The following is a 12,959-nucleotide window of genomic DNA, read 5'->3' on the forward strand; positions in this document are numbered from 1 at the left end:
CCTTTAGAAGGGTCTACATTATAGAGAAATAGCTCTATTCCATGCAGGTTTCCATGCAGGCATACTTTAAAATCTAATATTTCTTTCTGCTCTTTGATAGCCATCAAAGAAACACCTCAGAATCTTCCTCAGAAGATTCAAAATCTGAATCAAAATGGATGAGTCAGTTTGATTTGGTCCTGAATTGGATGGCTGTGAATTCAGGTCCAAATTGAGCCAAATCATCTGGATCAACATGTTTAGATCTGTGTCCAGTTTGGACTCCCAACATTTCACACACCCCTGCTGGATATATGGGATGCTGGGCTGGGTACAGCATCAAAGTGTTGCTGGATCTTTCTGGTTTCATGAGACATGCTAATGCCTATTAATGAAGTATAATAAAATGGACAGGAAAACTGTGTGTGTGTGTGTGTGTGTATAAAAACTTGTTGATGTGAAGAGGTGCTTCAGAATACCCCCAAGAAATCAGCTCAGTGGGATTTGTTTGTACATTTGTTTTATTTCTCAGTTTGTTCGAAATGACCTGTACCACAAGAATACGATTTATTTAATTAGTTATTTAACAGTTTTTCAGGAGCAGATAATAGTTGAGTAGATACTGGTTATTTCACTCAGGACTATGACACCCTGCATAGTTTGCACAGGTTTTCTGTCTTTTTGGCTTCTCATAACCATCAAGCCACAGGAGCAGGGCTGTGTTTTGGCCACATGATTGTTTGTAGCTTGTGGCTACATGGTGGACACACTCCATCTCAGTCCTAACTGGCCAAAAGCTCAGCCATTTACATTCTTGGGTCTTTCTCCATGACAGTCGCCTTCGTTAGCATGATTTCAAAAAATGTGTTTTAATAGTTCCCAATGCATGAGTCAGTCTGGTTATGAAGAGAAGAGAACGCCCCCCTATTTGGCAAGAGCAATACTGTTTGGTTGTGGTTTCACAGTTTCTTCACATTTTCACTTCAAAGTAATGCCCATGATTTCTCAGATACAAATGGAGTGGGTATCCTGCCACTGATCTGAATTGTTTCCCTCCAACTTGGTTTGGTTGGAGTTTTTGTTTTGTTTGTTTGTTTGCACTAAAGGCCAGAGACCTCTGTTCCCAAAGAGGAATGTGAATTTGAACAGCATGTGTTGCCTCTGAGTCACATGGGGAGGGTTGCATTTTGCAGCAGCAGACCATTACCTGTGCATGTTATCTAGCCAAGCCTTGGGAAGGAGAGAGTACACTGCCGGTTACAGGTCGGAGCAGAAGTGTGATGCTACAGCTCCCTTGAAGGACGTGGGGGACTAGCTTCATGCTTATAGTCTAATGAAGGCACTCACCTGCATGCCTTGTTCTAAACTAATCCTGGGGTTAGCATTAAGGGACGTGATTTCAACACTGCCTACTCCATGGAAGTTACAGTTGTACAAGGCCTGTGGTTGTCAGTCTCATGCTTGTACTAGGAGTTCATTTCTTACAGAGTCTTTGACCCTCAAATGCCCAGAATTGTGTAAATTGGTGTGAAGCAGAAAGCATGTCTTTGTACACCCACACTTTCTAGCTCCAAATGCTTGGAACCAGGGCTGTCTCCATCCTGCTAAAAATCTACTGCTGTCCAGTGGCATCCCCTCCCCTATAAGAACATAAAGGATTGCCAAGTTGCTGCTGTGGTGATTAACCCTCCTTAGGCACACGTTCTATCAAGTTATTTCTGAACATGCAGCGGCAGCCCCCTTGCAGAAGAGCAATTCAGGAATTCAGTGCATTGCTCCAGTCATCAGATTCACTGGGTTATGTGAGCTATGGCCAATCATTTAGTTTAGAGTGATGCAACTCTAGGTTTGGGTGATCCTGAAATGGCACAGTGAGTGATGGAGAAACAGGATCAGCATTGCCCTCTTGACAGAATAGTGATGCAATTGGATAAGAAAAGTTGATCACTTCAGAGCACATAAACACCTGTACAATGTATCCTTGATTATCCAGTAATATAGGCAGTCACCAGGAATAGACTATCAGTGTTATGACTTGCTCGTAAGTTTCCCAGAGACATCTGATTGGTCATTCTTGCAGACTGATTGCTGAACTAAATGGACCTTTGGTCTAATTAAATCCAGCAAGACAATTCTTCTGTTATTACAAGCTGCCAGCATAAGAATGACCTTCGGCTACTAGCTATGAGCAACAACCTAGTATCCTCTCTAGGCTGAGAACTCTAAGAATTCCAGCACTGGCCTTTCCCCCTTCTGTCCAGCAAGGCTTCTCCTTACTTTCTCTCCTAATGCTGCAATGGAGAAAGATTCCTTTCTATAAATGAGTTCTCCTACTAGGAACCTGTGCCTAAGCCTTCTGTGTCAGAGAAGGCAGGAATTCTTTCTCAGGCCATTGGCAGCTAAATTCTGTATCTTTTCTTGGTGAAGAAGAGATATCTGATTGACGACTCAGAGAACAAAGATGACCATTAGTAGGAGAACGGGGAGAGTTCAGCCAGGTGGAATACTCTGACAAAAAGTGGGTGCACCACAGTGATGGGGAAGGGTACTTTATCTCTTCCACCACAGGTAAAAAAAGTGGTTTGGGTGGGTGGGTGGAAAGTGATTTTGAGCAGAAAAGCATTTGGAGGGGAAAGGGTTATGCAGCCCATCCTCCGCCATTCCTCCACTCAGACTCTCAGCCTCCCACAACTGCTCACCATTCAAAAACAAAACAAGTTACATCAAGCATCTGCTATGTAAATGCAGATGGGACTGCTCAAACAGCTCCCAGTGGTACAACACGCATCCAGAGATGGTTACACAGGTACAATGTGTAATTTCATCTTTCTCTCACAGCCACCCAAGGGCATTTTATACAATCAACTGGGTCTCCCCCTTTTCCCTCTCTTTGTAGAGACCTTTGGACTAGAAAGGAAGTGATTGGGAAGCAAAAGGATGTGCCCTCTGTTCTTCTCACAACCCCTGGGAGATGGTCGAATACACAGCACCCATTTGGCAAGCCACTTGGCATTTGCCACCCATGCCCTTTATTGCTTTGGCTGGTTCCGTTTCCCCATCTGGTTTGACTAGTCTAAGTGATACTCACTTGTTTGGTCACCTTGGCCAATGCTGCCTTAACTGACAGTCAGATCCCAAAAGCACTGTGAGAAGACTTGCACCCTGTTGAAATGCCCAAAATGAAGGAGGTCACCCACTGCCGACGGTGCTTGTGTGGTGCCTCGGAACTGATCTGAAGAAAAGAAATGAGCTTAGTCCTCATTGGTTAATTTCTAAGGAGAGAGGGTTGTCAGAACCCAGCCAACCTGGGAGTTGTCTTTTTATTACCTGGAAGCCCCATTCCTCTAAGCTCAGGAGTCTGACTGTGGTTACCTCAGTGGTGAGGGAGATGCACTGCCCATTCTCAGAGCATCCTCTTACTTAGCACTTCACATGCATCAAGGCTGAAGCATGACAGTCAAAACTAGCTCTGGCTCAAATTAAACACCGCTGCCACTCCCAGAAGCTACCAACCTGGGCCAGATTCAAGCAAATGGCCTAAATGAGAGTGTTGCCAAATCTGAGGAAGAAAGTGGAGGTATTTAGGAAGCAAGGATTAAGTATCTCCTTGAAGAGGTTTGGTTTTGTTCTTTTAACATGGCACAAGCCCAGCAGCTTTCTGAGGTGTTTCCCCCCCCTCTTTGCTCTCACTCTGAGTATATTCAATATCTGGGTTTAGAACTCAACATTCATTGGTTCAGAGGGGCTGGGATATGCCCCCATTTGGGATAACATTTTATTTGGGCTCGCTCACGGCAGAGAGCTTCCTGTAGCCCTGGATTTGTGCCAAGTGGGAAAGGAAGAAAGGAGGTAGAGGGGTTTTAAATAGCACCACATATAGGAAGATGAAAGGATTATCAAAGGAATGCAGCCCCGGGACAACAATGGCAGGCTCCTTCCCTCTGCATGCTCTCAGAGAATGAGAACAACTTCTCAAGGACATGCCTCTAACTTCTCTAGTAGCCATTGGGAATGTTGTGATTGCACATGGGTGGGGGAAAGCCAGGTGCAAAGACACTGTACAAGATGACAGAATATCTTACACAGTCTGGCCTGCCTTTCCCAGTCGGAAGGAAGGTCTCTCTATGTACATATTTTATGAGTAACTTGAGCATAAGAGGCAGCCATTTTGGACTTGAGAGGTCCCATGATGCACCTCTCCAAACAAGCAACTGTCCCATCGGCCTGTGCTTTGAAGAAAGGTATCAAGCTGCTGATCAACTGATGCCCACATTTTTTTTTCAATCTCCTCTCACGTCACCATGCTATGGATGTTATAAACTCTTAGCTTCCACCATTTCCTGCTTCAGTCCCCACATCCCTTCTCTAGAAGGTAGAAACGGAGAGGAACCGGCTGCCCTGGATAGTGCAAAGAGCATCACTGCTCAGGGGCTCCAATGGCTCCCTCTGCAAGTGCAAGAGCTTGTTCTAGAATTTCCCACAAAGAAATAAAGAGTGATGTTGATTAAAAGAGTTTCCCCCTCTGTACACAATAATCTTCGGATGGACGTACAGGCTGGCGGGCTGCCCGACGGACATTAAATAATTCTTCCGTAATAAATGATTGGAGATAAAAGCCAGCTGCCACCTCTGTGCAGTTTGCTCCACAGCCGCATCTCTCTTTCCAGTTTGCTTCCTGGGCACTGTGGTGGGGCTGGGCCTGTCAGACCTTGGCCTCGAGCATTTCTAGGAAGAGTTTGTGCATGGGGACCTTGCCCTGCAGTTTGATGCTGTAGAAGTGCTGGACAGCCTTGGCGGCCGTTTGCCGCAGGAGGGGCAGGGTCAGCAGCAGCTTCCCGGCACGCCGGGGCTCCTCGTGGCGCTGGCTCAGCTCGTAGTCCTGAAGGGCTTCGTGGAGGAGGTCCTGCAGTTTCTGCACTGCCTCCATGTCCTCTATGTGCATTGAATCTGTGGAGACAGACGGGGGAAACAAAGGCACAATGGGCAAGATGCACATGAAGTTGGGCATGGCTTCCTAAGCAGTGGATATCCACACTGTGCTTTGGTGGTGCAAACATGTTATACTAGTGCAAGGAGGTTGTACACGCTAGTTAGAACATAGCATAAGGACAGCCCAGCTGGATCAGGCTCAAGGCCCATCTCGTCCAGCATCCTGTTGCATTTAGTGGCCCACCAGATGCTGCTGAGAAGCCCACAGGCAGCGGGTAAGGGCTTGCCCCCTCTCCTGCCGTTGCTCCCCTGCAACTGTATTTAGCGGCATCTTGTCTCTGAGGCTGGAGGTAGCCTATAGCCACCGGACTAGGAGCCATTGATAGACCTGTCCTCCATGACTATTAAGTTCTGTTAAGTTGAGAGCTTATGTTCCAAATTAGTGTGGCACTGGTGCTACAGGGCATGATTAAGTAACTTGGAGCACACCTCCTGTTGTGAATCCTCCTCCTCCATCCATATATGTATGGCCCAGGGTATTTAAGAGAATGAGATCATTCACACAATCAAAAACTGTGTTCTACCCAGGTTTGGGAACTGTGTGCACTCCCAATTTTTTGGGTTGTATGGAAGCAAGATAGGGAGAAAACCTGGGTAGACGTGGTTGTGTGGAAGCAAGGTAGGAAGAAAAGCTACCCAGGTTTTCCTTCTGCCTTGCTTCCACACAATTACTTCTACCCAGGTTTCCCTCCCACCTTGCTTCCACACAACCAAAAAAATTGGGAGCACACACAACTCCCAAACCCAGGTAGAACACAGCTTTTGATTGTTTGTATGACTTCAATGGCTGCTTTTGTACAAGCCTCATCACTTGTTAACGTCATCTGGGGAGGTCCACCTGCATGTCTGGTGACATCTCAGGGTCGGGCCTTCTCTATAGTTGCCCCCAGGGGCGTATCTAGGGGTAGGGCAGGCAGGGCACATGCCCCGGGTGCCACTTGAAGGGGGGTGCCATTTTTCTAAAATTAAAAAAAAATTAAAATGGCTGCTGAAAACAAAATGGCCACCGCTCATGCTCAAATGGCCTCTCTGAGGCCCTAGGCCATGCCAGGCCTCGCAGAGGCCATTTGAGCATGCGCAGTCGCCATTTTGTTTTCAGTGGCCATTTAAATTTTTTTTAAAAAAATGGCCACCGCACATGCTTAAATGGTCCCTGCGAGGCCCTAGAGGCCAGAGAGGGGAGGGGAAACCTTTGCAGACCCCCCCTCCACAGCCTTTAGGAAGCCCCCCGAAGGGGCTACAGGTAATTTTTTAAAATTACTTTTTTTAAAAAAAATTAAAAATTAATATAATGTAAGTCAGTGTACACATATTCAGTTTGGCACTATGTACAGAGAATCAGATGGGTGTCAGATGTTTGGACAGGGGGCGCAATTTCAGTGCTTGCCCTAGGCACTATTTTCCCTAGATACGCCTCTGGTTGCCCCTGAGCTTTGGAACATGCTCCCTGATGGAGTAAGAAGCTCAGCATCTCTGGTGACCTTTAGGAAGGCTTTAAAGTCCTACCTGTTTAACCAGGCTTTAGTTGAGATTTTAAATTTTCAAACTTTGTATGTATGTTTTAAAATGTTCTAAATACTTTGCTCATTTTAATGGTTTTAATTGTTATCTGGGGTTTTTTGTGGGTTTTTCTTGTTTTTTGTTTTTGCTTTCTGTAAATCCCCATGGGATTTAATAATCTGGCAGCATAAAAATGCAATCACTCAATCATCAACCCATCAATCAGTGTGCTGCAGGGAAAAACACAAAGCAATCCACTATCCTGGTTGCACAAACACAGTGCTTGCACAAGGAGACCAAGACCACAAGAGACTGTGCAACTTTGAGCATTCATTCAGCTATGTGACCTTCTTGAGTGGGCTCATCTTTGTTCATTGCACTAATATAGCATTAGTCTAAATGTCAACCACTGAAATTAAAGAGACTTAAGTTAGCCATGACTAAGTTGACTCATGTATTTCCATGGTGCTTAGTCATGACGAACTTGGTCTGGATCCTGCCCAATGAGAGGACCAAGTTGGCTAAATGGCTGGGGAAAATGTTTAACCATAGAACACAATGCTTCATGCTGAGGCTGATTTACCTAAAGGAAATTTCACATATGGATAGTAGCCATTTCAGTGGTGCCAATAGCTGTACATTCAGCCTGTTGAGCAAAGGCACTTCAGAAAAATGGGACGTACTCAAGGCAGTTCACTATGTTTTTATGAGCTGCCCTGAGCAGTATTGCACTGGAGGAGTAGGATAGAAATATTTCAAATAGATAGAAAGATGCAAAGCAAATATGTTTTTGCATTGTGGTATGTGGCCAACATCACTAAACTACTACTAGGGATGTGCACGAACTGGTCCGCAGGCCATGTTGGAGGCCTGCGAACCGGTTCGCATATTGCCCGGTCCGGTGGTCCAACGCCCGGGGGGTGGGGTTTGCTTTAAGGGGGGGTGTACTTACCCCTCCCACCACTTTTCCCCCTCCGGCGCTCCATTTTAAAGTAAAATCTTCGGGGCGGCAGCATCCTCCTTGCCACCCCTGCCTCCTTGTTGCCTGAAAAACACGGAAGTAACGTCCATGCATACGTGTGCCGTGCAGCATGTGTGACGTCAGCAGCGTGCGCGTGCATCAGCGGTGCTACTTCCGTGTTTTGCAGGCAACAAGGGGGCAGGGGTGGCAGGGAGGAAAAGCGCTGGATAGGAAAAGCGGCGGGAGGGGTAAATACAACCCCCCTGCCCTTAAAGCAACACACACCCCGGCGTTTGGACCACACCTCCGCGGTCCATGCACATCCATAACTACTACTACCACTACTGCACATATTTATATACCACTTTTCAACCTAAGTTTTCAAAGAGGTTTACACAGAAAAACAATAATAACTAAAGATAACTCTCTGTTCCCAAATGGCTCACAATCTTAAAAAACAACAACACATAAGGTAGACAGCAGCATCAGCCACTGGAGGGATGCTGTGCTGGGGTGGAAAGGCCCACTTGCTCTCCCCTTGCTAAATATAAGAGAATCACTACTTGAAAAAGGTGCCTCTTTGCTCTGTTAGCAGGGTATTCCGAGATGCCTCACTCACACTTTATTCTGTTGCTTGGCTGATGGACTACATCAGCCATCTATCATGAACTAGAGCCTCCCTCCCTCCCTCCAGCCCATTGGCCTGGTGAACATGTCATATTAGCATTCAATAATCTGAAATTGTTACTTTTTCTGTTTGGCCTTAGAAATTTAGAAAGTTGAAACAACAGCTACCTCCATTCTTTAGTCAATAATTCTGCAGTTGTGTCTTTAAAAAATTGGGATTTGGCCACTTTGCATAACTGTGTGTGTGTGTGTGTGTGTGTGTGTGTGTGTGTGTGTGTGTAGCAGGGAATGGCACTGAAAGAGGATACTTAAGGTACATCCTGTATTGCCTTTCCCATCTAATTTTTACACAACAGTGATATAGAAGATCTGTTGATAAGCAAGTGCATAGAGCAAAAGGGACTCATAGGGGCAGTCGCCTTGCCCTTGCCCTTCCATCAAGATCTTAGCCCTTTGCACTTGCAAGTGTTCAGAGGAACCTAAATTTGGCAGCTGAATATAGAAAAGAAATCAACATTGCAGGGGTTAATTTTTCCTTCAATCCTTCCATGAGCTGCTGTCAATGGCACTGATAAACTGTTAATGACAAAATCAATGACGATGAATTTTTATGGCTGCTGGGGAGAACGAAGGTGAAGGAAGGCTTCAACGCTTTCTCCAGGTGAGCCTGGAGGCTATGAGTGCCAAGAAGGTGAAGGATTTCCTCCCAAAATGAGTTCTACGCAAGAGGGTCAGGGCCCAAATAAAACTCTGGTTAAGGACTGTGAGTCACTGAGGCACTTCACACGATTGCTGTGAAGTGCCTCAATGAGGTCTGCAGGGAGCCTTGGGCAGCCGGATTAGCTGCCCACACAAATGCCGGCTCCATCATGGAGCCAGCAGGGGCAGCGGAGATCGGGGGCTGTGTGGCTCCCGTAAGTCCCAGGATGCCCCGTGTGAGTGAGCAGGGCATCCTGGAGAGACCCCTGAGCCTGGGAGGCTGCTTGCAGCCTCCCGGCCAGGGGTCTACTCATATGTCGCTGTCCACCGCGGTGACACACAAGCAACAAAATGAGGTTAATGGAGCACCTGCTCTGTTAACCTCATTTAAGGGGAGGGTGTTTTTGGCTGGTTAGCCACCTTTGGCGTACCACAAGCACTGGAAAGCAGGCTAAGCTCCTTTGGCCCACTTTCCTGTGATAGTGGAAACAGCCTCACTCTCTTTCTCAATAAAGTTCGTAAAACTGCTTCTATTGCTTGGAGTGAGAGCTTGTAGCACAGGGGCAGTCACACAACAGTAAGGCATGGCCAGCAGGAACTGAGCCTCATCGGCATTCTTTCGTGGTCTACTACTGGAGATAATGGCTGATATGTTGTGCAATGACATGCCTGCCTAGTAACATTGCACGCATGTTGTGCAAATGACAATACAGAAAAGCAAGCCCATTATTTCTAATGAGCTTGCTCTTGTGAAACATCATTTGCTGAATTTGTGCCTTTGCACGCTTTGCATGCATGCAGGATTACTAGGCTGATGTGCTGTTGTGCAGTATGTCAGCCACTGTAGGGCCCCATCCTTCCAAATTCTTGGATTGTGAGGGTTTCTACCTACAACTGAAGTGTCTTGTGCACCAAACAGGACAAATGGCTCTCTCCTGTTGCTCATGAACATAAGCAGCATGGGAGAAAGTAAGGGCTCAGTTGTCTGGATCGGATGGGGCTTTGAAGGGGGCGGGATGGTGGTGAATAGATCATTCTGCTACACAGCAGAGTGTTGACTCCATGGTCTCTGCGTGCCTCCTGACTTTATGGTGCTATGATTCCAAAATACTTACTGAGGCGCATGTGCAAAGCGCCAGGAGGGTTTGTGCAAGGGAGAGCATGCTAAGCCCGCCCTCCCCGCACACAAGAAGCCTCCAAGCCCTGGGCATCCAGATCAGCCACCCACACAGCTGCCAGCTCCGCCACACAGCCGGTGGGGGCTGCGGGGATCGGGGACCACCCAGTCTCCGGAAGTTCCAGGATGCCCTGCATGAGCATGTGGGGCATTCTGGAGAGGCCCCTGAGACCAGGAGGCTGGCTGCGGCCTCCCGGTCGGGGGTCTACTCGTGTGTTGCCACACACCACAGTGGCACACAAGCAAACAAACAAGGTTAACGGAGCGCTTGCTCCATTAACCTCATTTAAGGGGAGGGAGAATTAGGCGGGCTAGCTGCCTTGGAACCACTGGGCTCACCTGTGAGCCCATTGGTTCCCACGATCAGTAGAAAGTGGGCTAGGCTCCCTTAGCCCGCTTTCTACTGATCGTGGGAATAGCTGCACTATAAGTTAGGAGCTTGAGCAGGCCAATTCCCTCTTTTTTCTATGGCCGCCATTTTCTTGTCTCCCCCACCCCAACATCAATATCCCATATTTCAAGAGATCTATGCTCTCAATGTTCAAACCTGTGTGGCTGATCCAAAATAGTCAACAGAAGGGTTCTTTGTTTTGAGAGACAGGGAGGCTGTTCTCATGCACAGGCAAAACTGGGCTAGGGAAGCCCAGCTTGGCTTTGACTGTGTGTGAAAACCGCCAGGAACCATGTGACTCCTAGAGGCAGCGTGGCGGCAAACCTACAAGGGAGCCCCAGCTGTTAGCCAGGGTTAAGAGTGCAAACTTAACCCAGACTAACTGATTAGCTCAGGATAACTGATTGTGTGTCGGTGCTGTGCAGCTCTCACAAACAAGCAGCCTCCCAGCTGGCAAAGAAGGACTCCTCATAATATACTATGCACTCGAGTGGTTCATTACGGGAGTTACAGTGGCCTCCCGGCCTCCAAACTTCCCTGCTGCTGGCAGAAGCCGGCAATTGTCTGGGCGGCCCATCCACCTGCCCAGCAACGAGGAGAAGATCATTTGCGGGGGAAGTAAGTTTTCCAAGAGCTCAAAGGCTATTCTCTCAGGGAAACCATCATGGAGAATAAACTCTGGATCTATATTGCATATATGAGCTTTTCGTCAGATCATATTCTCTTAGCCTCCATTTTTCATCTTCAAAAGGAGAAGCCCTATAATATAATGTTGTTACAAGGAGAATGACTGTAAATTTTTTTGCGCACAGAGAAACTGATGATGATGATGATGATGATGATATTCATTTTTATCAACAACAGCAACAATTAAGTCTGCCTCCACTTCTTTGCAACCCAAGAAACCTAATAAAATTATAGTAGCTGGACCAACATAGTTTTCACCTTTGCCTTTTTTGTTTCATTTACACAAACTCTCTAAATTATTCTTGGGTTACATACTGTGGAATATTTGGCTTGAAAGCTGACAGGGAAGCTAAAAATTCCAGGGAATATGAAAATGAAAAGACAACCCTTACTCCACAGTCAAATTTGAAATACACTTCTTCCTACCTTCATAACACTTAAGGCCTAGAAAGTCCTAATTTGGGCCACATGTAAAGCTTGTTAATTCTATACCATATACTGTATTAACTAGCTTCCCATTTGCATCACACACATACATTGTTCTTAGTGACCTGGCCATGACCGTGACCTTACCTGAATTGGCAAGAGCCAGGGCCTTGAGTGTGACAAACTCTTCCTTTTCAACCTTCAGCTTCTTATACCTGCGCACCAGCTGCAGGATGGCCAGGTAGAGCTCCAGTAGCCCTGTCAAGCGAGAGTGTTCCTCATCCATTATGTAATCTTCGGCATAGACCAGTTTATCCTCATAGGGCAAAGAGCGGTATACAATACCCAGGATGAGGATCTCCATCCAGGCACTCTGCAATAGGCTCATCTGGTCCCCCAGAGAAAGATTGGAAAAACCTGGGAGGATAAGAGAAGGGTAGGTCAACCTACGTACACAAGTAGAAGTACTGCTTGCTGTAAGCATCAAAGTCTACAAAACTGGCAGGGACTGCTGATGGCTTACCCTTGTATACATACATACATACATACAACTTCTACTTATATACTACTTTTCAACAAAAGATCTCAAAGCAGTTTACATAAAAAAATAAAAATAAACTAGCTGACCTGTCGCAGAGCATCTGTGCCCCTAGTTCTCCCTGACTCTCACCCCCCTTCAGCCCCATTTCATTCTCCCCCCACCTCCCCAGTTCGTTCCCACCCCCACCCTCCCAGTTTGTTCTCTCTCAGCAGCCAGGCTTCACCTCCCCACCCACCACCGCTTCTCTTCCCTGCCACTTCCGAAAATCCTCAGTTTCAACCACTAACTATTCAGTGGCAGCATCTAGTTCACCGTTGCCTTTCTTCCCCACCCGCCTCCACTGCCAATTCCCCACCAGGCCAGCCTCCACCGCCGTACCCCCCCCCCCCTTTGCTCATCTGCTGCCATTGCTGAAGTTTTCTTCCCAGCCGGCCGCCCTCTTCCCCCCCACCCGCTGGCTGCAACACCACTCTCTGGCATTTTGTTTCCCTGCTGGCCAATTAGCTGGCTGCCGCCACCATTTCCCCCCCTCCTAGCTGTCCCGTCGCTATCCCAAACTCTCACAAGAGCTGCCGCACATGGGATTAGCAACGGGTAAGCCTAGGAAAATTAAATGTATAGATAATCACCAATGGGGAAATGACTTGACTAGCAAGTCAGAGGTTGCCAGTTCAAATCCCCGCTGGTATGTTTCCCAGACTATGGGAAACACCTATATCAGGCAGCAGTGATTTAGGAAGGTACTGAAAGAGATAATCTCATATTGCGCTGGAGGAGGCAATGGTAAACCCCTCCTGTAGTCTACCAAAGACAACCACAGGGCTCTGTGGTCACCAGGAGTCGACACCGACTTGACAGCACACTTTACCTTTAATCAGCTGCAGAGGGAGGCCAGTGGCGGCCTGGGTTCTGCCATCACCGTGGTCCCCCCTAACCCTGCCCCTGCATCTGATGCCAGACAGCATTAAGCCATGCACCCAAG

General features: G+C 47.2%; 1 protein-coding gene across 6 annotated transcripts in view; it reads right to left on the minus strand.

Moving 5' to 3' along the window:
- Positions 1–491: 491 nt before the first annotated feature.
- Positions 492–12,959, minus strand: part of ESRRB (estrogen related receptor beta) — a 304,059-nt gene continuing 291,591 nt past the window's right edge. For 5 of the 6 annotated variants that reach the window (XM_053286429.1, XM_053286431.1, XM_053286427.1 and 2 more), the window contains 2 exons: positions 11,584–11,853; positions 492–4,926 (listed from right to left, as the gene is read on the minus strand). In XM_053286429.1, coding sequence (XP_053142404.1) covers positions 4,682–4,926; positions 11,584–11,853 — 515 coding nt within the window. In that variant the 3' untranslated portion in view covers positions 492–4,681. The remainder of the gene's footprint in view (positions 4,927–11,583; positions 11,854–12,959) is intronic. The other variant, XM_053286428.1, reaches the window with a different exon arrangement.

The sequence above is a fragment of the Hemicordylus capensis genome, chromosome 1, assembly GCF_027244095.1.
Source record: "Hemicordylus capensis ecotype Gifberg chromosome 1, rHemCap1.1.pri, whole genome shotgun sequence".
NCBI classification, from domain to species: domain Eukaryota; kingdom Metazoa; phylum Chordata; class Lepidosauria; order Squamata; family Cordylidae; genus Hemicordylus; species Hemicordylus capensis.